We start from the raw sequence: 21573 nt of genomic DNA on the forward strand, positions 1-21573 counted from the left end.
TCCTCCCTTTGCCTGGGTCACCCCTGCTCCCCTCAGATGCCACCTTCTCTAATTTTTTTTTAAGGGCCACACCTGGGGCATATGGAAGCTCCAGGGCTAAGGATCCAATTGGAGCTGCACCTGCCAGCCTACAGGGCAGCCACGGCAACACCAGATCCTTAACCCACCGAGCGAGGCCAGGGATCCAACCCACATCCTCATGGATACTAGTCAGGTTCGTTTCCGCTGAGCCATGACGGGAACTCACACAGATGCCACCTTTTCCACAGTCTTTCTGATTCCCTTCTATGGTTCCTAAGGCATGTTGGCTCTTCCTACATTAGACTATAATTTTGTCTTCCATTATTTTTTAAATATTATGAATTATTTAATTCATAAAAGTATGAAGAGAGATCCAATGAGAACTTCATCTACCACAGACAAAGCATCACTAACAAAGTTTAAGCTCCTAGAAATCCCTCTCCATGGGCATCCCCTTCCCTGCCCGTCTTTTTTTTTTTTTTTTTTTTTTTTTTTTGTCTTTTTGCCATTTCTTGGGCCGCTCCCGCGGCATATGGAGGTTCCCAGGCTAGGGGTCGAATCGGAGCTGTAGCCACCGGCCTACACCAGAGCCACAGCAACGCGGGATCCGAGCCACGTCTGCGACTTACACCACAGCTCACGGCAACGCCGGATCATTAACCCACTGAGCAAGGGCAGGGACCGAACCCGCAACCTCATGGTTCCTAGTCGGATTCGTTAACCACTGCGCCACGATGGGAACTCCCCTTGCCCGTCTTGAATATAGTGCATACACTTCTGTGTATTTTTTAAATACTTTTAATGCTTATGGGTAATTGCTTCTCTATTTTCAATCTCCCTCACTCTTTTGGAATGAATGTTTGCATCCCTGGTGGAGTGGTATTTGGAGATGGGGCCTCCAATGAAGTAAATAAGGTTAAATAAAAGTCATGAGTGGGGCCATGGCCCAATAAGATAAATGTCCTTATAAGAAGAGATACCAGGGAGTTCCCGTCAGGGCACAGTGGTTGATGAATCTGACTAGGAACCATGAGGTTTTGGGTTTAATCCCTGGCCTTGCTCAGCGGGTTAAGGATCCAGTGTTGCCATGAGCTGTGGTGTAGGTCACAGACGCCGCTTGGATCTGGCGTTGCTGTGGCTGTGGTGTAGGCCAGCAGCTGTAGCTCCAATTGGACCCCTAGCCTGGGAAACTCCATATGCCACGGGTGCCGCCCTAAAAAGCAAAAAAAAGGGAAAAAAAAAAAAAAGCCCCAGATATAAGCAAGCACAATGCATTTGCTTCTCTCATGGACAGGTCCTTTGTACAGACATTAGCCCCTGAATAAGGGGTTTCACTCCTAGAGTGCCTTCTTTGACTTTTATGATTCTCCAGACAGGAGTTCCCACTGTGGCAGAGTAGTTTAAGCATCTGCTGGCAGTGGCTCAGGTTACTGCAGAGGCTTGTGCTCAACTCCCAGCCCAGTGCAGTGGGTTAATGATTGAGTGTTGCCTCAGCTGCAGTGTAGGTTGCAACTGCAGCTCAGCTTCAATCCCTGGCTTGGAAACGTCCATATGCTGCCGTTAAAAAAAAAAAAAAAAAAAAAAAAAGTGGCGGTCTCAAGGGTCTGGCTTCAAGTCTCCTGCTGGGCACGCAACCCAGGCTCTTGACAAGTGGGATGAAACAGAGGCGGTCACCCATGGGACCCATTATTGAACTAGACCAAATGACATTAAAAATATATTCTTAAAACTAAGCACGGTTTGAAGCAATACAGACCACCCCCCAAATACATGGCACAATCTGGTTTCCAAGAAGCACACCGTCTGTCTTAGAATGGAAAATAGTATACATGCCATTGCTGGTTGTGCCAAGTGGAGTGTCCCCAAAGTTAAGTGCTGTGAGAGTTCAGAGAGGGAGGGCAGTGAGGGGGGACCTGCTGGGCCTCGAAGGATGGGAAGCAATTTGGAAAGTCACCTGGGCTCCTCCTATGCTGTCCCTCTCACAGAGAGTGGAGCGGCCGTGGAAGGTCATGCCAACAGGCAGAGGGGAAACTCCCAATCCGTGTCGAGAAAGACTAGGGAATCCCCGTTGCCTTGCTCAGAGACCAGCTGAGAAACTGAAACTAGCGGCTCCCAGCCCCCCTTGCGTGCAATGTCCACACAGCCAGAGTTGGAAAGGACAGTGAGAGAAGGGAAAGGGTCTGGTGTGGGCACCACTGCTTAGCATCAGAGGAGATCAGAATCAGAAAGAGCCTTTTATCCCCTGAGAACATGATGCATCTACTACAAAGCTCTCCAGTCCTGCCCTGGATATCATGGACTCGCTTGATCCTGGACTTTCCATGGGGCCTACACTAGCTGGAGAACCAAGAAGATGCTTGAGGATAACAAGCATTATCCTGAAAAGGGAGCCTGGAGCTTTTGAGGTCCAATCCCATTACCTTTCAGACAAGCATCCAAGAATCAGAGAGGGGAGTTCCCGTCGTGGCGCAGTGGTTAACGAGTCCGACTAGGAACCATGAGGTTGCGGGTTCGGTCCCTGCCCTTGCTCAGTGGGTTAACGATCCGGCGTTGCCGTGAGCTGTGGTATAGGTTGCAGACGCGGCTCGGATCCCGCATTGCTGCGGCTCTGGCGTAGGCCGGTGGCTACAGCTCCGATTCAACCCCTAGCCTGGGAACCTCCATATGCCGCGGGAGCGGCCCAAGAAATAGCAACAACAACAACAACAACAACAAAAAAAAGACAAAAAAAAAAAAAAAAAAGAATCAGAGAGGAATTGACCGTACTAAGGTCTCATAGTAAGTTAGAGAAGAGGCGAGACTGGAACTCAGGTCTTCTGTCTCTAAGCGCAGTTTTTCTTCAAAGCGTCTGGCACATGGGAAAGGGCTTCAGGAGGAAGTTTCTGGAATAATTCCAAACTGAAGTTGCCCTGCCCTTCCTTACCAACACCCTACCCAGATATAACCCCTGAGAGTCTTTTCCGCCTGGTTCAAGAGATTGCTCACATCCCTAAAAGCAAGAGGACTCCAAGTGCCACTGATGGGAGCAGCCAAAGCCTTTAGAATGTAAGGGAGTTCCCGTCGTGGCTCAGTGGTTAACGAATCCAACTGGGAGCCATGAGGTTGAAGGTTCGATCCCTGGCCTTGCTAGTGGGTTAAGGATCCGGCATTGCCGTGAGTTGTGGTGTAGGTTGCAGATGCGGCTCAGATCCTGCATTGCTGTGGCTCTGGCATAGGCCGGAGGCTACAGCTCTGATTCAACCCCTAGCTTGGGAATCTCTATATGCCGTGGGAGTGGCCCAAAAAAATGGCAAAAAGACCAAAAAAAAAAAAAAACCTTTAGAATGTAAGGAAATTTCCAGTTCTGGGAGGGCTTCTCATGCCTCCTTTTGGGGGATTTGGAATAACAGAGAGAGGTTCAGCAGTGGGCAGGGTGCCACAAGAAAGTTCTGCACTTCAGGGCCTCAGAGGCCAAAGCTTAGGTATCTCCTAGGAAATCCAATATCCTCACTTCGTACTTGAAAAAACTACAGGCCCCACATCTCCCCTGCCCTATTTCTGGAAATTTCTATTGAATACCTTCAGACCATGGTTGACCATGCATACTATAACCAAAACTATGGATAAGGGGTGACTATTTTACCTTAAATTCCTTGGGAACAGAAATCACCTTCCATCAGTCAGAGTAGAAGCAAAAAAAGACCCAATCTAGGTATTTCAGACGAAAGAAACTTAACTTAGGGAGCCAGTTATACAGGTGATAAAAGAGCTAAGAAATCAAACAAGAGATGATGAGGTCACCAGAGATTAGTAACAGCAGGAAGATGTCATCAACCCTAGAGCTGGAGACACATAGGAAGAAGATAGTGCTACCAGACCTCAGAAACTAGTGCAGGAGCTGGAGCCAAGGTGGGGATTATTCATCAAGTGCTGGCACCATAGAAGTAAGGGCTGGCTGATAGACTCTAGGATTAAAAACATGTAGCTATGGCAGAAGATGCCACTGGAAGCAGAGAGAGGAAAGAAATATTCTAATGATGAGAGTTCCTGTTGTGGCTCAGTGGGTTAAGAACCTGACTAGTATCCATGAGGGTGCAGGTTCAGTGTGATAAGGATCTGGCATTGCCACAAGCTGAACAAGATGCAGCTCAGATCTGGCATTGCAGCAGCTGCAGCTCCAATTTGACCCCTAGCCTGGGAACTTCTATATGCTGTGGGTGTAACCCTAAAAAAGGAAGAAAAAAGAAAAGAAATATCCTGGTGGTGAGAAATTTACAACCAGTACTCCCATCCAAAAATTGGAAAGGTGATACATACTAATGCCAGATAAAATAGACTTTAAGATAAAAATTGTTTATAACTTTTTTCTTAGGGTCACACCAAAGGCATACGGAAGTTCCCAGGCTAGGAGTCGAATATGAACTGCAGTTGCTGGCCTACGCCACAGCCACAGCAATGGAGGATCCAAGCCACATCTGTGACCCACACTACAGCCCATGGCAATGGCAGATCCTTAACCCACTGAGCGAGGCCAGGGATCAAACCCATGACCTCATGGATACTAGTCAGGTTCGTTTCTGCTGAGCCACAACGGGAACTCCGAAACTTGTTTATAGAGACAAAGGATATGTTATAATGATAAAAGGGTCAATCCTTCCAGAAGACATAGCAAATAAACATGTATGCACCTAAACAACAGAAGCCAAAAATACACTGACAGCCCTGAAGGGAGAAACAGGAGAAATACACAATTCAACAATCACAGAGACCTCAATACCTTACTTTCAACACCAGATACAACGATGAGGCAGTGGATGAATAAGGAAATAGAATTTGCAAAAAATATTATGAATGAACTGCATCGGTCAGACATATATAGAATACTTTACCCAACAAAAGAAAAACACACATTTTTCTCAAGGGCACAGGGAACTCTCCAGGATAGACCATACGTTAGGATGTAAAACAAATCTCAATAAATCTAAAATTATGAGAACATACAAAATACATTTTCTGATCACTGTTAATAAGAGAAGGAAATTTGAAGAATTCACAAATAAGTGAAAATTAAGCAACACACCCCTAAATAATCAATGGGTCTAAAAAGAATTCAGAAGGGAAACTGGAAAATACTTAAAGATGAATGAAAACCAAAACATAAAATATCAAAATGTATGCGATACAGCTAAAGCAGTGCTTAGAGGGAAATCTACAGCTGTAAATGCCTATATTAGAAAAAAAAGGAGAAAGATATCAAGTAAAGAACCTAACATTTTACCTTAGGAAATCAGAACAAGAAGAGCAAACTAAACCTAAATCAAGCAGAAAAGATGAAATAACAAGGACTAGAATGGAAATAAAGGAAATAGAGAATAGGAGAAACAGAGAAAAATCAATAAGTTAAAAGTTAGCATGCTGAAAAGATCGCCAAAATTAGCAAACCTTCAACTAGACTTACCCTGATACCAAAGCCACAAAAATACATCACAAGAATCTAAAACTATAGTCCAACATCTTCTATAAACACAGACGCAAAAATTTTCAATAAATCCAGCAACATATAGAAAAAGATTATACAGCATGACTAAGAGGTTTATCCCAGGAATTCAAGATAGGTTCAACATACAAAAATCAACCTCTGTAATATTTAATAGACGAAAAGCCAAAAAAAAAAAAAAAAAGATCATCTCAATAGACACAAAAAAGGCATTTAGCAAAAGCCAACAAAATAGGAATAGGGGAGTTCCCATCATGGCTCAGTGGTTAATGAACCTGACTAGGAACCATGAAGTTGCGGGTTCGAACCCTGCCCTTGCTCAGTGGGTTAACTATCCGGCGTTGCTATGAGCTGTGGTGTAGGTTGCAGATGCGGCTCAGATCCTGCGTTGCTATGGCTCTGGCATAGGTCGGCGGCTACAGCCCTGATTCAACCCCTAGCCTGGAAACCTCCATAGGCTGCGGGAGCGGCCCTAGAAATGGCAAAAAGACAAAAAAAAAAAAAAAATAGGAATAGAAGGGAATATGCATGATAAGCAAAAATTAACTCAAAATGAATCAGCGCTAAATGTCAACTAAAAGTATAAAATTCTTTGAAGAAAACATAAAAATTAATGTTCATGAACTTGAATTAGGCAGTGGTTTCTTAGATATGACACAAAAAGCACAAGTGACAAAAAGAATTTGACCTCAAAATTTAAAAGTTTTATGCTTCAAAAGACACCATCAAGAAAGTGAAAGAAATCCACAGACTGGGAGAAAGTATTTACAAGTTATGTATCTGATAGAGAGTTTATATCCAGAATATGTAAAGAACACTTACAACTCAACAATAAAAAGCAAATAATCCAATTTTTAAATGGGCAAAGGATTGGGAGTTCCCTGGTGGCTCAGCAGGTTAAAGATCCAGCTTTAGGATCAGGTTACTGCTGTGTCTTGGGTTTGATCCCTGGCCCAGGAATTTCCACATGCCATGGGTGCAGCCAAAAAATTTTTTTTAATTTTAAAAATGATTAAAAAAATAAAAACGGGAAAAATTTTTTTTTTCTTTTCTGGCTGCCCCAAGGTATATGGAGTTGCAAGGCTAGGGATGTGACCCACACAGCAGCTGAGGCAACGCCGGATGCTTTAACTCGCTGTGCCAGGCAAGGGATTGGTGTCCTGGTGCTGCAGAGATGCCACCAATTCTGTTGCACTACAGCGGGAGCTACAGCAAAGGATATAAATAGACATTTCTCCAAAGAAAACTTACAAATGGTCAATAAGCATTAAAAGGTGCTCAATATCTTTAGTCGTTAGGAAAATACAAATCAAAACCATTTCACGCCCACTAAATAGGATGGCTAGAATCATAAAGATGGACAATCGGAGTTCCCCTGGTGGCACAGCAGAAATGAATCTGACTATATCCATGAGGATGCGGGTTGGATCCCTGGCCTCACTCAGTGGGTCAGGGAACCAGCAGTGAGCTGTGGTGTAGGTCAAAGACACAGCTCGGATCCCGTGTTGCTGTGGCTGTGGCTGGTGGCCGTGGTTCCGATTGGACGCCTAGCCCGGGAACTTCCATATGCCGCAGGTGCAGCTCTAAAAAATAAATAAATAAGGAGATCTCGCTGTGGTGCAATGGGAACTGTAGGGTCTTGGGAGCGCTGGGATGCAGGTTCAGTCCCTGGCCCCGGACAGTGAGTTAAGGATCTGAGGTTGTCTCAGCTGTGGCTTAGGTGGCAACACCAGCTGGGATCTGATCCCTTGGTCCAGGAGCTCCACATGCCATGCATCAGTTTAAATAAATAAATATTTTGAAATAAAATGGTGATGCCACTTTGGGAGAAGTTGGACAATTCCTCAAAATATTAAACATGGAGTTACCATGTGACCCAGCAATTTCACTCCTAGATATGGACTTTAGAGAAATAAAAGCTTATGTCCACACGAAAACTTATATATGACTGTACCTGGCAGCATTTTTTATAAACAACATGGAGTAGATCCATACAGCAGACCACAAAAGCGGGTTAAGGATCGTGTTGTCACGGCTATGGCTCAGGTCACTGCTGTGGTGCAGGTTTGATTCCGCATGTCTCCAAAGAAAAAGAAAAAAGAAGAAGAAAAGAAAGAAGGCAAGAAAAGGAAACAGAAAGAAGAAAAGAAAAGGAGTTCCCGTTGTGTACAGCAGAAACAAATCCGACTAGGAACCATGAGGTTGCAGGTTCGATCTCTGGCCTCCCTCAGTGGGTTAAGGATCCGGCGTTGCCGTGGCTCTGGTGTAGGCCAGCAGCTCCAGCTCCGATTAGACCCCTAGCCTGGGAACCTCCACATGCTGCAGGTGTGGCCCTCAAAAGCAAAAAGAAAAAGGAAAAAAAAAAAAAAAAAAGGAAAAAGGGAGAAAAAGAGACACCCTGCCACATCCCTACCCTTTTGGCTTCTACCATCTGTCAGTGCCTCCCATTGGCCAAACCAGCCCAAAAGCCAGGGGGCAGAGAAGTTTGGGAATCGTAGTCTGTGAAGCTGAGCAGGCAAGGGAAGGACAGGGATGGATCTCTCACTTACCCCGGGCACGTGGTACTCAGGCTAGAAACAGGTGTCCAATCAATAAATGGCCCCCCCTCCCCTGCTTTGGGCTGGGCCCCTGTCTGGGATCAGATGGCCTGCCTTGGGGGCTTTTTGAATGTAAATAACCTGATGATTCATGATCCTATGATGAGTGAGTGGGACCGTCACTCTCTGTCACTTTCTCCTACACCTCACACGCCTTGGTCCCAGAAGGCACCTGAGTCCAGACCCCAAGTGAGGCGGGACTGGAGGGAGGAGCGGGGTGGGAGGGGCAGGGAAGAGGGTGGCTCCTCTCACAGCTTAAAAGGGGCTCCTACCACTTCCTCCCCAGACAGAGGCCCGGCACAACCTTCCTGTGTGGTTTCAGCAGCCAAGAGTGACATGGACCTGGGTGAGTGAGCCTCCCCCCGGGGTGAGAAAGAACAGCAACTGGGGGCCTTTCATCACCCACACCGATCTTGTGGAATGGAGGGGGGCGGGTGGAAGACCTGGGGGAGCCTCCCAGAGGAATCAAGTGGCTTTGGTGGGGATCAGTGGCTACTCCCGGAATACCACTTTGTTCTCCCAGGCACCAAGGGTGCACCTTTTCAGGCCTGGGGCAGGGAGTGGCCACTGGCCCCAGGAAAGTCAAGGAGGTCGTATCTTTCCAGAGCAGTAGGGATTGCAAAAGGCGGCCAGGCTGGCGTTGCTGGAGATCTAGACAGCACTCAAGCAGTCTCAGACCAGGCTGATGGCTCTCTGGGACCTGTTTCAACCGAGGAAATTCTCCTTGGAGGGCCCCGGACCCTCCATTCCCCCTCCGATTCCCACCTTTCTCCCCTGCTAAATAGAGACTAGACTTTCTGCTCTCTTGGGGTTACAAGGAAGAGCAGATTAAAGGTGAGGGCGTTGTGCAGAGGGAGCCAGGCAACACCCCGCAAGCGGTGTGTCTTTTCTCTCCGCTGCCACCGGCAAGCCTCTTGCAAGTCAAAGGCTGGGTGGGCAGCCTGAAATGAGACGCTGGGGGGAAGCCAGGGCCTCCAGCACAGCCCCCAGCCTCACTCACTTTTTCTACCTGGGGAGCTGACTCTTTCCTTGAAAAAGCCCGACCTCTCTTCTAACCTCTTAACCAGAGGGAATCCAAGGGATGCCCTAAAGGGGTCCTGGGGGCGTTCATCCAGCTCTGGAGGCCCCCACTTATAAATCTCAGCTGAGGCTACAAAGGCCAGGTTCTTGGGCAGCTCATTCTCACCAGCAAGCAAAGCACCACGGCAGCCTCAAAGCCACAAGGGGTTGGCTTTAAAAAGTGAAGGTTCCCTGTGCTGTCCTCACCCCTCCCCACCACACCACAGCCTCTTGCCTTCATGCCTGCTTTTCTCTCCCACCCAGAACCCTGGGTGGGCCTGGCGAACAGCCATCGAAGGGCTAAAGGGGCTGTCCCATTGAGTTGGCAAGGTCTGATTCTCGCACCTCTGATCCCCAGGTGTTTTGGGGACATGAGCAGAAAATGTCTGTGGAGTGAATGAATGAATGGCATCAAAAACTCTGATGGGGGGGGGTGTTATTGGCCACCCTGAGGCATATGGCGTTCCCAGGCCAGGGATCAGATCCGAGCTGGAGTTGCAAACTACCCTGAAGCTGCAGCACCCACTGTGCGGGATCAAACCCGTGGCCCAGTGCTCCCAAGACACCACTGATCTCATTGCGCCACAGCAGGAACATCTCATTTTAGTTTTTTAAAAACCTCTTCCAACGTCCCCTCTTCCCAGCAGCCTGCCCTCTAATCCCACTCCCCAGACGCCCACCCACACTGACCGCAGTCCCAGAATGCAGATGTCATCCCTTAGAGACCCCACTCCTGCCTCTGGGTTTGACCTCCACAAAGGAAGGCAAGCAGGTCCCCGTGGTGTGCTGATAAAGGCTGCAAAACCGGCTCCCCTGAATAGTAGTGCATGCCAATTTCCACGGTGTAAATTTTCCCGCCATAGCTGATCTTAAGCTTCAGTCAATGTCCAGCCATGAAATGACTGAGCACAGAGTCGGAGAGATGCACACGGCAGACTCAACGAGCCGTGAGAACAGGCCCGGGGCAGCATGGAGGGATCTCTTCCAGGACTAGGTGGGGTGATGCCAGATTCACCGGCATTAATTCGAGGAAGAAGGTTCCTTTAGGGCAGGACACCTCTGGTCCAGGAGAAAGGGATGTTTCCACTGCTTCACTCAATTCGAGAGCGCCCCAACGGCCGGCTGGCTGAGCTCCAAATATTGGTAGGAGGGGACACCACTGAGGTGCTTTGCTCAGATCAGTCTCTGGGGCTCCAGCCGTTGGTACGGCGGGTGGACCACGAAGGATCTGTTTCTCTCTCTTTGTCGGCCAAGTTTCTGTTACACAAAATGAAAACACCCAGCAAGGCTGAGCTGGTCTTTTTCATGATATGAATGAGCAACCCTGAGGCGCCTTCCCCATCTTCAAGAAATGGGGCCTAAGACCTCAGTTAGAATCTTCCTTGGTTAGAAAGCAGAGAAGAGAAAAACGAGCTGGGAGAAACTCATCTCCTGCAGGGATGGCAGTAGAGGGAATGCTGAAGGAATTCAGGGCCAATCCCTCCCGGCCTTCGGGGAGCCTGGCTGCGGGGAGCAGTTAGGAAATCTCTCCTCTTTGCTCAGTACTTTCAGGCAACTGCCACAGTGGAGGAATTCAGACACGATCAGTCTGGTGTTGGGGAAGAAACACATGATGTCAATAAACCACTGCAAGCCAGGGGAAGAGACAGTGCAAGTGGGGTAAGAGCAGGTTGATTATGAAACTCCAAGAAGAGAACAGTGAATATGAGTCAGGGGAGCATTTAGGTTGGGTTTTGAAGGACGTGCAGGAGTTATCACACCAGACAAGGAGGAGCAAGGGGTCCAGGAGGCGGCAGGGGGAGCAAACTTGATCACCATCAGAGACCAATAATGTCATTGAGGGAATGGGCATAAGATGTAGTAAATGGAGGGGAGGGGAGGGAATTGATTCGCGGAGGGTATAAGCCCCACATAAAGGCATCCAGATCCATTTTGTTTGTTTGCTTTTGCAAATTCCAAGTAGCCAAGCAGAAGATCCTGGGGACTCAGACTGCAGGCTCCCAGCTGGTCAGCTCTGGCCAAAGCTAGTGGAGACAAGAAAGAAGCAAGCTGAGGAGGGTAGAAAGAACCGGCCATGCCAACGAGGAGGGAAGGAAGAGAGTCAGAAGGAAGGACAGGTGGGCTGATCTTTAAGATTCCATGCGGCGTTGCTAAAACATTACTGCTTTTTCCTGAAAGCAATGAGGAGCCAGTGAAGAGTTTTCTATTTCAACTAGGGCAGTTAAAGGACATGACTTGTGTTTCAGAGGAACTCCGGAGCGCAAAGCCTTCTGTCAGGGGCCAGCTCTGAGATATTTGGGGAGAGAAGCAACAGAACCGGGTGGCCAGGGGGATGGAGAAGAGTGAGGCCTCCCTTTATGCTCCACACAGGCCCCTAAACACAGCAGGCTCATCAGAAAGGAAGGAGCACGAGGGCCATTCAGTTTTCAGATCCATCGCTTAGCAGCTGTGTGATCACAGACAAGTGGCTTAACCTCTCTGGGTCTCTCTTTTCTGGAATATAGAATGGGACTCCCAAGAGGTAACTCACAGGATGTTAGGAAGAAGAGGTACATGAAGCCAGAGCGACAGCAGGGAAGAGAAGTTAGGGGTGTGATTTCTGAAGTTAGATGGATTCAAAGCCCAGCCCCACCAATGGCCAGTTGTATGACTCTGGGAAAGTTACTAATCTCTAGTTTCTCTAGCTGGGAGCTAAGGTTGGAGTTCTAGGGAATTTCCTTCTCATTGTGATCATTACTAGAAACTCAAGAACTCAGAAAACACCCAACACATAAGTCAACCACTCCTCAACCCCCGGAGATGCCCAGCTTCTCTGGTTCTACCCAGGCTGCTGCCCAAGGTCGGTTGCTTTATGACTTTGTAACAGACAGAAATAATTTGAGTCAAGGCCGTTGACCAGGCCCCCCCTCTGCCACCCACACCAGAGTTTCCATAAGTTCCAATTTGGTCACCTGTCTTGAAAACAGCCTATTCTGGTCCTGTAAGATCCCAGCCCATCTACCATCTCCAGCACACCTGGAATGAGACCCCATCTATACCCACACCCCAGCCCCCCCTCCTCCCCTCCCCTCCCCCAGACTGAGGTGAAGAACTGGGCCAGGGCCCAAGAGAGGGGATTGATGGAGTAAAATAGAAACACAACTCTTGCTCCTCGTATTTCACCCGTTGTGACATCAAAACCTTGAGGTTTCTCGGTTCTCACTGACAGTCAGAGCGGGCTTTCTCTAGAGTAACCGAAAGACGTGTACGTGTTCAAAGAAACCTCGAGCGCTTCACACCAAGATGAGTCAGTGGAGGACGGGCAGCGCGTTGGACCCTGAAGAGAGTGTGCTTAGAGGTAGAGAGGGGGACTCAAGGTTCAGGGGCTCGCGGGGTATTTCGGCCAGAACAGGCGATGAGGGAAAGGAGCGGTGATGTTGCACGGGATCCATTCCTGCCTCCCGCCCCCAGGTCTGCAAATACTCAAGTGCAAGCTAGGGATGATGGGACAGTGGGTGCCCGTCCCCAGAAATAGAAGACACAGCTACCAAGGCAGGTGCAAGTAGACAGAGGCGGGCTTGACTGCCACGCTTGGTATCTGAGCATCACGCTTACGGCTGGGTAGAGAGATCCTAAGGATTTGGGAGGAGGGCGCGATGGGGGTTGACTTCAGAGCTGCGCTTTAGGAAGGCGTGTCTCGCAGTAGCATGCAGCATAACTCGGGAGAAGTACTTGTTTATTTATGTGGCTCCATGTCCTCGCCCCGTTCCCCAGAATCCCCCAAGCCCAGAATCCGGCGGCGTTAGGCACGCTCTCCCGAGCGATACTGCAACTTGGGTGTCGTGCCACGATATTTCCAGCAGGTGGCGCTGTGGTCAAGGACACAGACTCCCTGAGACTGCTGCGCTGCTTCTTGGGAAGCAGAACCTCTTGCTTGCTAGAACCCGGCCCCCCAGTCCCCAGAAGGGGCCAGAAGAAGGGTCCCAAGCATTTCTCTATTGACCCTTCTGAAACTGGAGGTGCAGTGGGCTGGGCTAGTCCTGCCCTGTACTCATTCCTGGCATCACGGTTACTGAGTCTCTCCTGTGGGCCAGTCCAGTTATAGGAAGGGAGCTACAAAGGTGAGGAGGGCATGGCTCCCAGGCTGTTAAGTGAGACGCAGCTTCCATATAAATTACCTGGTGAACTGTGCGCCCTGCTCAGGCCTCGGAGGAGATAAGTTCTGGGTCCAGGATTCAGCTCAGCCACAAAGCAAGACTGAGCCACCAGGTCCCACAAGAGGCCTAGGGAGAACCTGGGGTCCCAACCTGCTGTTCAGACCCAAGGAGAGCCTCCTAGCTTCCAGAAAGTGCTGAGGCTCTGACCCTGCTCTGGGCAAGTCAGGCAAGGGCCCTTCCCACAGCCAGCGTGCTTCCCTCTCACCATCTCCCATGAAAAAAGTTAAAGGAGAGAAAATGCATCTACACACTTCAGTCAAAAAAAAAAAAAAAAAAAAAAAAAAAAAGGGAGGGAGTTCCTGTTGTGGCGCAGTGGAAACAAATCAGACTAGTATCCAGGAGGATGCAGGTTCGATCCCTGGCCTCGCTCAGTGGGTTAAGGATCCAGCATTGCTGTGAGCTGTGGTGTAGGTGGAAGACAAGGCTCAGATCTGGCATTGCTGTGGCTGTGGTGTAGGCTGGCAGTTGCAGCTCCTTCAACCCCTAGCCTGGGAACCTCCATATGCTGAGGGTTTGGCCCTAAAAAAGGGGGGGGGTAGCTACCACAGGGAATAGTCTCCATTTTACCCACAGGGCCACAGGGCAGGGTCCCCTCAGGGCACCTTGGAAGAAGGGCAAGCCGGACATTCATTCATTCATTCATTCACTCAGCAGCACACAGTTCCCCGGGAACCCCCTCAGTGCTGGGTCTGCACTGGGTAGAAGGGACAAGGTTCCGGCCCCAAAGGCAGGCTGTCGGCGTGGGTGGGCCAGGTGGACAGCCGGTCAGCGCTGGCTGGATGTCAGCTGGATGACTGGCTGCGGCAAAGCCTCGTGGGTCCCCCAGGAACCTTCCTATCTGTCCTTGAGAGGCCAGGAAGGAGCAGTCTGCCATCGAGCTCTGCGAAATTCTTCCTCAGCCGGCCTCCCTCAGAAAACTCTCAGGGCTTCACATGTGGCTGCCCACTCACCTGGGTTCAGGAGAAATGCTCCCCACTGGCTCCTGGCACCCCAGCAGTGTGCAACACACACACACCACGCACACACCACACCACACACCACACCACACCACACACACACCACATGCGCCACACACACACCACACCACACACACACACATACACCACACACACACACACCACACCACACCACACACACACCACATGCGCCACACACACACCACACCACACACACACACATACACCACACACACACACACCACACCACACCACACACACACCACATGTGCCACACACACACCACACCACACACACCACACCACACACACCACACACACACACACCACACACGCGCCACACACACACCACACCACACCACACCACACACACACACACACCACACCACACCACACCACACACACACCACACATACACCATTTCCACCACCTCCACTTTGGGGCTTTGTTTCCTGTATAACCTGGAGCATGAGGGAGCCTCTCTGACCCAGGAGTCAAGGTCAGGTAAAGCTCAGCCTTGAAGGGTGGTCTAAGCCTGAGTGGGCTTCCCCACTCCAGGAGAGGCCCAGAGCCAGGGGCAGGGTAGTCTGCCTCGGATCCAGCTCCTTTGCAGGACCTTGGGGAGTGCAGCGGGAAAGGAGGCGAGGGCAGAGAACCTGGGCCCGGGGCCCCAAGGCACGGCCGGGTTCCGGGCAAACATGGCGCCTGGAGTGTGTGCTGAGTTCCCCACAGGCTCCCGTCTCCGTGGCCCTTTTTCATCACCGAGAGCCATCCTGGCCAAGCACTAACTCTCACCTTGTCCCCTGCAGGGAAGCCTATGAAGAAGAGCCTGCTGGTGGTGGCTCTCCTTGTCATTTTCCAGGTGAGGTCGCCGTCAAGGACACTCCCTCCCGGCCCCCACGCCCTCTTCCCTGAGCCCAGCCCTCTCCCGACCCCAGCCCTGGGGTTCTGGTGGAACCACCGGGCATTTACTGGAAAGAAACAGACCCAGACACCCATTTGCCATTCATGAAGCTGATGGCTGCCCCTCTCTATCTGCTGAGGGACCCTAGAAAGCCACAGGGGTTCCCTGCACCTCCTTTACTCCGTTTACGTGAAAACGTGGGGGGAAGCAAGTTACCTCCCCTCCCCAGCCCACTTTCCCGCACCCCATCCTGGAGACAGAAACGTGGGCTCCACCTGAGTTCTTTGAGTTCTTGGAGAGAGAAGAGCTGCCAAAAGCAAAAGCGGTGAGGTTCCTGGGTTTTGCAACCACACCCACGCCTGTTAATCTTCCTATGTGAGCTGGTTTTTATCTTATCACCCGAGAGGCCTCCCTCCCCCAGCCTCCAGCCAGAGGCTCCCCTGAAGGCCCAGTCCCCTTTTTGAAACAAAGAAACTGTTCCAAGCCCTGAGCCTCTATGGTGGCAGTGGGGGGCAGGGGATGGGGGGCCTGGAGCACATCCTTTCTGAGAGCCCTGAGCTCTGTGGGAGCAAAGCACCCTCACCCCCACCCCCCACCCCCAGTTTACAGGTTTCAGCTTCTTAACCCCAGAACTGGAGACAGAAAATCTGCCCCCACCAAGTACCAGAGTTAGAAGAAACTAACTCAGGGAGTCGCTGCTCCCCCATTTGTTGGTGGTGGGGGAGCTCACTTGGAGAGGGAGGGGGCGGCTGAGGCCAGAGCTGGAGAGGCTGTGCCTCAGATTCTGGCTCTTCCCCAGGCTCTGCAGGCCAGAGAGGCAGCTTTCCAGGAGCTCCGGCCAGAGGCAGGCCCCAGGCTGGGCACTGCTCCCAAAACCCCATCCCAGAGGCCCCCTGGAGCTTGGGCGGCAGCCCACAGCCTGGCCCCCGGCCCATCACCACTCCCTCCCCTTCCTCCCCGGTTTCCAGGGCTCCGGAGGGGCTGGAGCGCTACCAGTGGAGCCTGGAAGGTTGGGGAAGGGACGAGGGACAGCTGGGCTCATCCTTCTCTTTGAGGGGCAGGGGTGTGGGGGTGGCTCAAAGGGGCAGGATGTGGTGGGGCTGTGGGCTGCAGAGACGTCAAACCTGGTGGCCCCTGGTGAGGGGGCGGATATAAAGAAGGAAAGAGGAGGCAGGATGGGGCGGTGGGAAGTACGTTTGGTGGAGGCCGGGTGTACAGCTCTCCGAGGCCCAGAACCCCCTCATGTCCTGGGACCCCAGACTGATGCCTCGGGGCCTTACCCTGAGTGACCAAGGGCAGCCAGCCTCTTTCAGGACTCCCAGGTGGTGACTGCACCCAGAAAAGGGAAAAGGGGTTGCCACCGACATTTCTTCTCGAAATAGCCATGCTCCCCAGAAAAGGCTCCTGGACATGATCTGGTCCTCAGCCTGTCCCCAGGCAGCGTCTGGAATGTGGACGTGAGAAAGAGACAGGATGCAGGGAAGCCAGGAAACTGGGGTCCCCTGCTGGCTGAGTAACCTTGAGCGGCTCCATCGCTTCTCCCAGAGCCCCCCTTTCTCATCTCTAGAGCCCCTCCAATTCCACAATTTATGACAGTCTATCCCATGGAGCTGCCCAAGGCCCAATTCTCAGAGGAAGGGCCAGGAGCTTCCGGAAGCTCTCCTCCAGCCCAGCCCCCAGCCCGGACAGCTCAGCTATGGCTGTCCCCTCTCCTTCATTGATAAAATCACAACAGGCTGCCTGAACCTTCACCCAGCCCTGCAGTTAGGCTAAAAAAAGCCCAGAGCAGCTGAGCCCGGCTGATTGGGATCTGCCAGAAGAGACAGCAAGCGGGTGGGGGGGATGGCAGCACAGAGGGAGGGTGGAGACAGGACTGCGATTCCTTTCTGGGCCCGAGAAGACTCTGTCACAGCTGCGGCTGCGGCCCCACCATCCGCTCCTGAGAGAGCCGTGGAGGTCAGTGCTTGGGCCCACAACGCCGGAGCTCCCGCTGCATGTGGGGTGCTGTGCCTCGGGCCCTGGGGATCCGTAAGTCTTCAAGTCGCTCACCACCTAGGATCTCAGCAGCTTGCCCCAGACCAGGGCTTTGTGGCCTCTTAATGGGGCTTTGCCTTCCTCTCTTCTCACTCAACATTAGCCCACGAGCCATTTGCCCTCAAAAGTTGGGGTGTTTTTGTAGAGCCTCCTCCACCAGAAAGTTCTTTCTACAAGGTGCCAAAAGAGGCTCAGAAAGAAAGACACACAATCCCACTCTCCTGGAGCTTCCTGTGGGCCAAATAAAACCTCCATGGAGACACAATGGTGCCAGAACCTGGGTGAGGAAGCTCGCAGCAACTACATGGAGAGGCACCTATCTCCATTTCACAGACGAGAAAGCTGAGGCTTGGAGAGCTGAAGTGTGTTTAACCAGCTCCAGGCTCACGAGACCCCAAAGCCCAGACTCTTTCCGGTTCACTGTCTGCACGTGTCAGGTCAAGTCTCTCTGAGCTGGAAAAATCAGACCCTGGCTACTTATCAGAACTGCACCAGGCCTCTGAAATCATCTGGACAAGATCCCCTAGGTCATATGCATGTTGAAATTTTGGGGGGGGGTCTTTTTGTCTTTTTAGGGCTGCACCCACGGCATATGGGGGTTCCCAGGCTAGGGGTCCAATCAGAGCTGTAGCCGCCGGCCTACGCCACAACCACAGCACCTCAGGATCCAAGCCTACACCACAGCTCAAGGCAACGCTGGATTCTTAACCCACTGAGTGAGGCCAGGGATCAAACCTGCGTCCTCGTGGATGCTAGTTAGATTCATTTCTGCTGAGCCACGACGGGACCTCCTGCATGTCGAAATGTAGGAAACACAAAGTCAAACCACAGAATCCCCTGGGAAGTTTAGAAAAGGTGATTCCTGGGCCCCCAGCCCCTGAGAGGCTTGATTTGGTGGGTATCTGAGAATGTGCAGGTGATGCTGAGCAGAGTTTGAAACCGGGGCTCTGGACAATCCCAGGGCAGTGGGGGCTAGATCCGCTTAGCTAAGCGGGACGGCGTGTCCCCTGGGTCCCTCCCCGCAGGTGTGCCTGTGCCAGGATGAGGTCACGGACGACTACATCGGCGACAACACCACGGTGGACTACACGCTGTACGAGTCCGTGTGCTTCAAGAAGGACGTGCGGACCTTTAAGGCCTGGTTCCTCCCGGTCATGTACTCCATCATCTGCTTCGTGGGCCTGCTGGGCAACGGGCTGGTCATGCTGACCTACATCTATTTCAAGAGGCTCAAGACCATGACCGACACGTACCTGCTCAACTTGGCCGTGGCCGACATCCTCTTCCTCCTGACCCTTCCCTTCTGGGCATACAGCGCGGCCAAGTCCTGGGTCTTCGGAGTCCACGTCTGCAAACTCATCTTCGGCATCTACAAGATCAGCTTCTTCAGCGGCATGCTTCTGCTTCTCTGCATCAGCATCGACCGCTACGTGGCCATCGTGCAGGCCGTGTCGGCGCACCGCCACCGCGCCCGCGTGCTTCTCATCAGCAAGCTCTCCTGCGTGGGCATCTGGATGCTGGCCATGGTGCTGTCCACGCCGGAGCTGCTGTACAGCGGCACCCAGAAGAGCAGCAGCGAGCAGGCGCTCCGGTGCTCCCTCATCACCGAGCACGTGGAGGCCCTGATCACCATCCAGGTGGCCCAGATGGTGGTGGGCTTTCTGATCCCCCTGGTGGCCATGAGCTTCTGCTACCTCGTCATCATCCGCACCCTGCTCCAGGCGCGCAACTTCGAGCGCAACAAGGCCATCAAGGTGATCATCGCCGTGGTCGTGGTCTTCGTGGCCTTCCAGCTGCCCTACAACGGCGTGGTCCTGGCCCAGACGGTGGCCAATTTCAACATCACCAGCGGCACCAGCTGCGAGCTCAGCAAGCAGCTCAACATCGCCTACGACGTCACCTACAGCCTGGCGTGCGTCCGCTGCTGCGTCAACCCCTTCTTGTACGCCTTCATCGGCGTCAAGTTCCGCAGCGACCTCTTCAAGCTCTTCAAGGACCTGGGCTGCCTCAGCCAGGAGCGGCTGCGCCAGTGGTCCTCGTGCCGGCACACCCGGCGGTCCTCCATGAGCGCCGAGGCCGAGACCACCACCACCTTCTCCCCCTAAGGAGGCTCCTCCGCCTGGACCAGAGGCTCCTCTCCCAGGGACACCCCCACCCCCACCCCACCCCCACCCCAGGGTCGAGGGGGCGATGGTGGGACTCCGAACCCGACGGCCGCTGCAGGAAAGGCGGTTCTGGCCATTCTGGTTTCTCGCGTGATGAAAAGCCCAAGGCCACGGAAGACAGAGGAAGCCCGACCCTAGCTACCTCAACCCAGGCTGCCAAGAAACGAGTGGCGGAGGAGCCACCGCAGCTCCTGCCACACTCCAAGAGCAAGGCCGCCGTCCCCACACCCAAAACCAAGGGTCCAAGACAAGTTCACACCCTCCGGGGGGAAGGGGCAGGCGTTGGTGAGAGCTAGGCTGGTGGAGGGGACCTGGCACCTTCTTCCTCTGGCCTTGAAAGAAGCCCTCCCCGAGATGCAAGGGCGGAGGCAGCCTCTTCCAGAAAGCAAGGCGACCAGAGACAGGGGGGGGGCGACTTCTTGCCTGGGCAGGGGGAGGGGGACGGGGACGCGAAGGGGTCCAACCAACTCTCGGAATCCCTCCCTCCATCTCTCTTTTTCCGCTGTCATCCGAGCCAGCAAGAAACAAGCTCCAAGCATCCCGAGCGCCCTCGCCTGCCGCCTCTCCTCAGGCTGCTGCCTCCCAGGCTCTCCAGGCCAAAGGGATGTGGTGTTTCCCCACAGGCCAGGGCTCTGGGGCACAGAGGACTTGAGGCCGGCCCATCTCAGGTCTCAGCTCTGCTAGGGTGGGAGGAGAGCGCCAGGAGGAAGGTCAGGGGGCCAGGGGTGGGTGACAGTGCCGGCCACTGCAGGCCAAAGAGCTGCTGCTTTGTTCTTTGCTAGACGGGGACAAAAAAAAAAAAAATCTCTCATCCTGTTCTGCTTTCAAGTCATGAAGAGAGCACGTTTTACTCGTACACAAATAAAAGTTTTCCTTTGAGGAAACAACAGCTTTAAAAGAAAGGGAAAAAAATATTTTTTGGTAAATAGCAAATGAGAGTGTTCTTGTTTTGCAAGCCCCACACCCCGCCTGACGTTCCCCCCCCCCCATCCCTCTTCTCCCCCAGGCCTCGCTGCTCGGAGGGGCTCAGAGCCACAAGGTCTGCTGAGCTTTACTCTGGGCCCTTCCAAGGGCACAGGCCAGAGAGGCAGAGAAGGGCAAGGGGGGCCCGAGGCGCTCATGGGATGGGACCCAAGCTTGCGCGGTCAGCAGTGGCCCAGAGATGCTGGTTTGAAAAGAACCCAGTTATCCCTGTCACCTCTATGGCTGGGAACTGTCCCGGAGCTTTGGTCACCTTTACACACCATCCTGCTGCTCTGTTCCAGCTCAGTCTGGACCTAGGGCCCCGGACCTCTTTGATGGGTCCCCTCCGGCTCTCAAAATTGCTGTTCAGAGGGAGGGCCTCTCCCTGGCCGCCATCTACCACAACATCCTGGATCCTGGGCTTGGGATGGGACCCTGTGATAGGCTGCACCTTTTGCAGGATGCTCGAGAGCCAGGTCCGCCCATAACCTTCCCTGCCAACAGCATCGTCGCAGCAACGGGCCTTCTGTGGTGTGGGTACCAGCCGTGGAGGGGCAAGGATGGAGGAACCGCCACTGTCCCCACCACAGGTCCAGTATCCATGTCACTAGGTGCCCTGATGGCAGCCCAGACCCCGACTTCTCCAAGCCAGAGAGGTTAGTCCGAACTGTGACGTATGAGGAAGTGTCCGAAGGGCGCGGTGCTACAGGGGCTCGGTCTGGAGGTGGGGGGAGCTGAGGCCCTCATGCAAAAGGTGATGCCATCAATTTTCCAAAGTGAAAAGAGCCTGGTTGGAAACGGAGCCTGCCTGGTAATGAAGCCCCTTCTCTCATCTCATAAGCACATCACATGACCTCCCTCCTCGGGATGCCCTGGGCCCCACTTGTCAGCTGGCCTCCGAGACGGGCACCCGTGCCCTGAGAAGGATGACGCTGGCACAGGCACAGCAGCGTGGAGCCGTGGCACCAGCAGCCGCGTTAAATATTAACAGGTGCAGCTTCGAGGGTGCGAGAGCCATGGGGCGGGAGGGGTGACCCCAGGGCCACTGGGGGGGCCCCCCCGAGGCGACCAGGACTGGGGTGTGGGGGTGTGGGGGCCGCTGACGTGCACATGCTAGTGAGGTTCCAGATGGGAAAATGATCCTGGGTTCCTGAAGGGGAGGAATGTAACAGAGCAATCATGAACAGGAAGCCAGGCCAACCG

At 52.6% G+C, this 21573-nt stretch overlaps 1 protein-coding gene across 4 annotated transcripts; it reads left to right on the forward strand.

Moving 5' to 3' along the window:
- Positions 1-8378: 8378 nt before the first annotated feature.
- On the forward strand, positions 8379-21172 carry CCR7 (C-C motif chemokine receptor 7). 4 transcript variants are annotated; one of them, NM_001001532.3, is given in 4 exon segments: positions 8379-8440; positions 15114-15166; positions 18268-19343; positions 19345-20305. In NM_001001532.3, coding segments are annotated over 4 exon segments (1143 nt in total). In that variant the 5' UTR covers positions 8379-8430; the 3' UTR covers positions 19349-20305.
- The last annotated feature ends 401 nt before the right edge of the window (positions 21173-21573 follow it).

This window comes from Sus scrofa, chromosome 12 (assembly GCF_054392235.1).
Source record: "Sus scrofa isolate SSC_HxYL_T2T_F1_AM1 chromosome 12, Sscrofa_HxYL_maternal_Yorkshire_Landrace_v2.0, whole genome shotgun sequence".
NCBI classification, from domain to species: domain Eukaryota; kingdom Metazoa; phylum Chordata; class Mammalia; order Artiodactyla; family Suidae; genus Sus; species Sus scrofa.

What these genes read in the sequence shown, in the direction of transcription:
- CCR7 (XM_084982880.1), top strand. Translation starts at nt 17,051, where the DNA reads ATGGCAGCACAGAGGGAGGGTGGAGACAGGACTGCGATTCCTTTCTGG. An exon ending in CTCCTGAGAGAGCCGTGGAG is followed by an intron (nt 17,165 to 18,267) that starts GTCAGTGCTTGG and finishes CCCTCCCCGCAG; the next exon opens with GTGTGCCTGTGCCAGGATGA.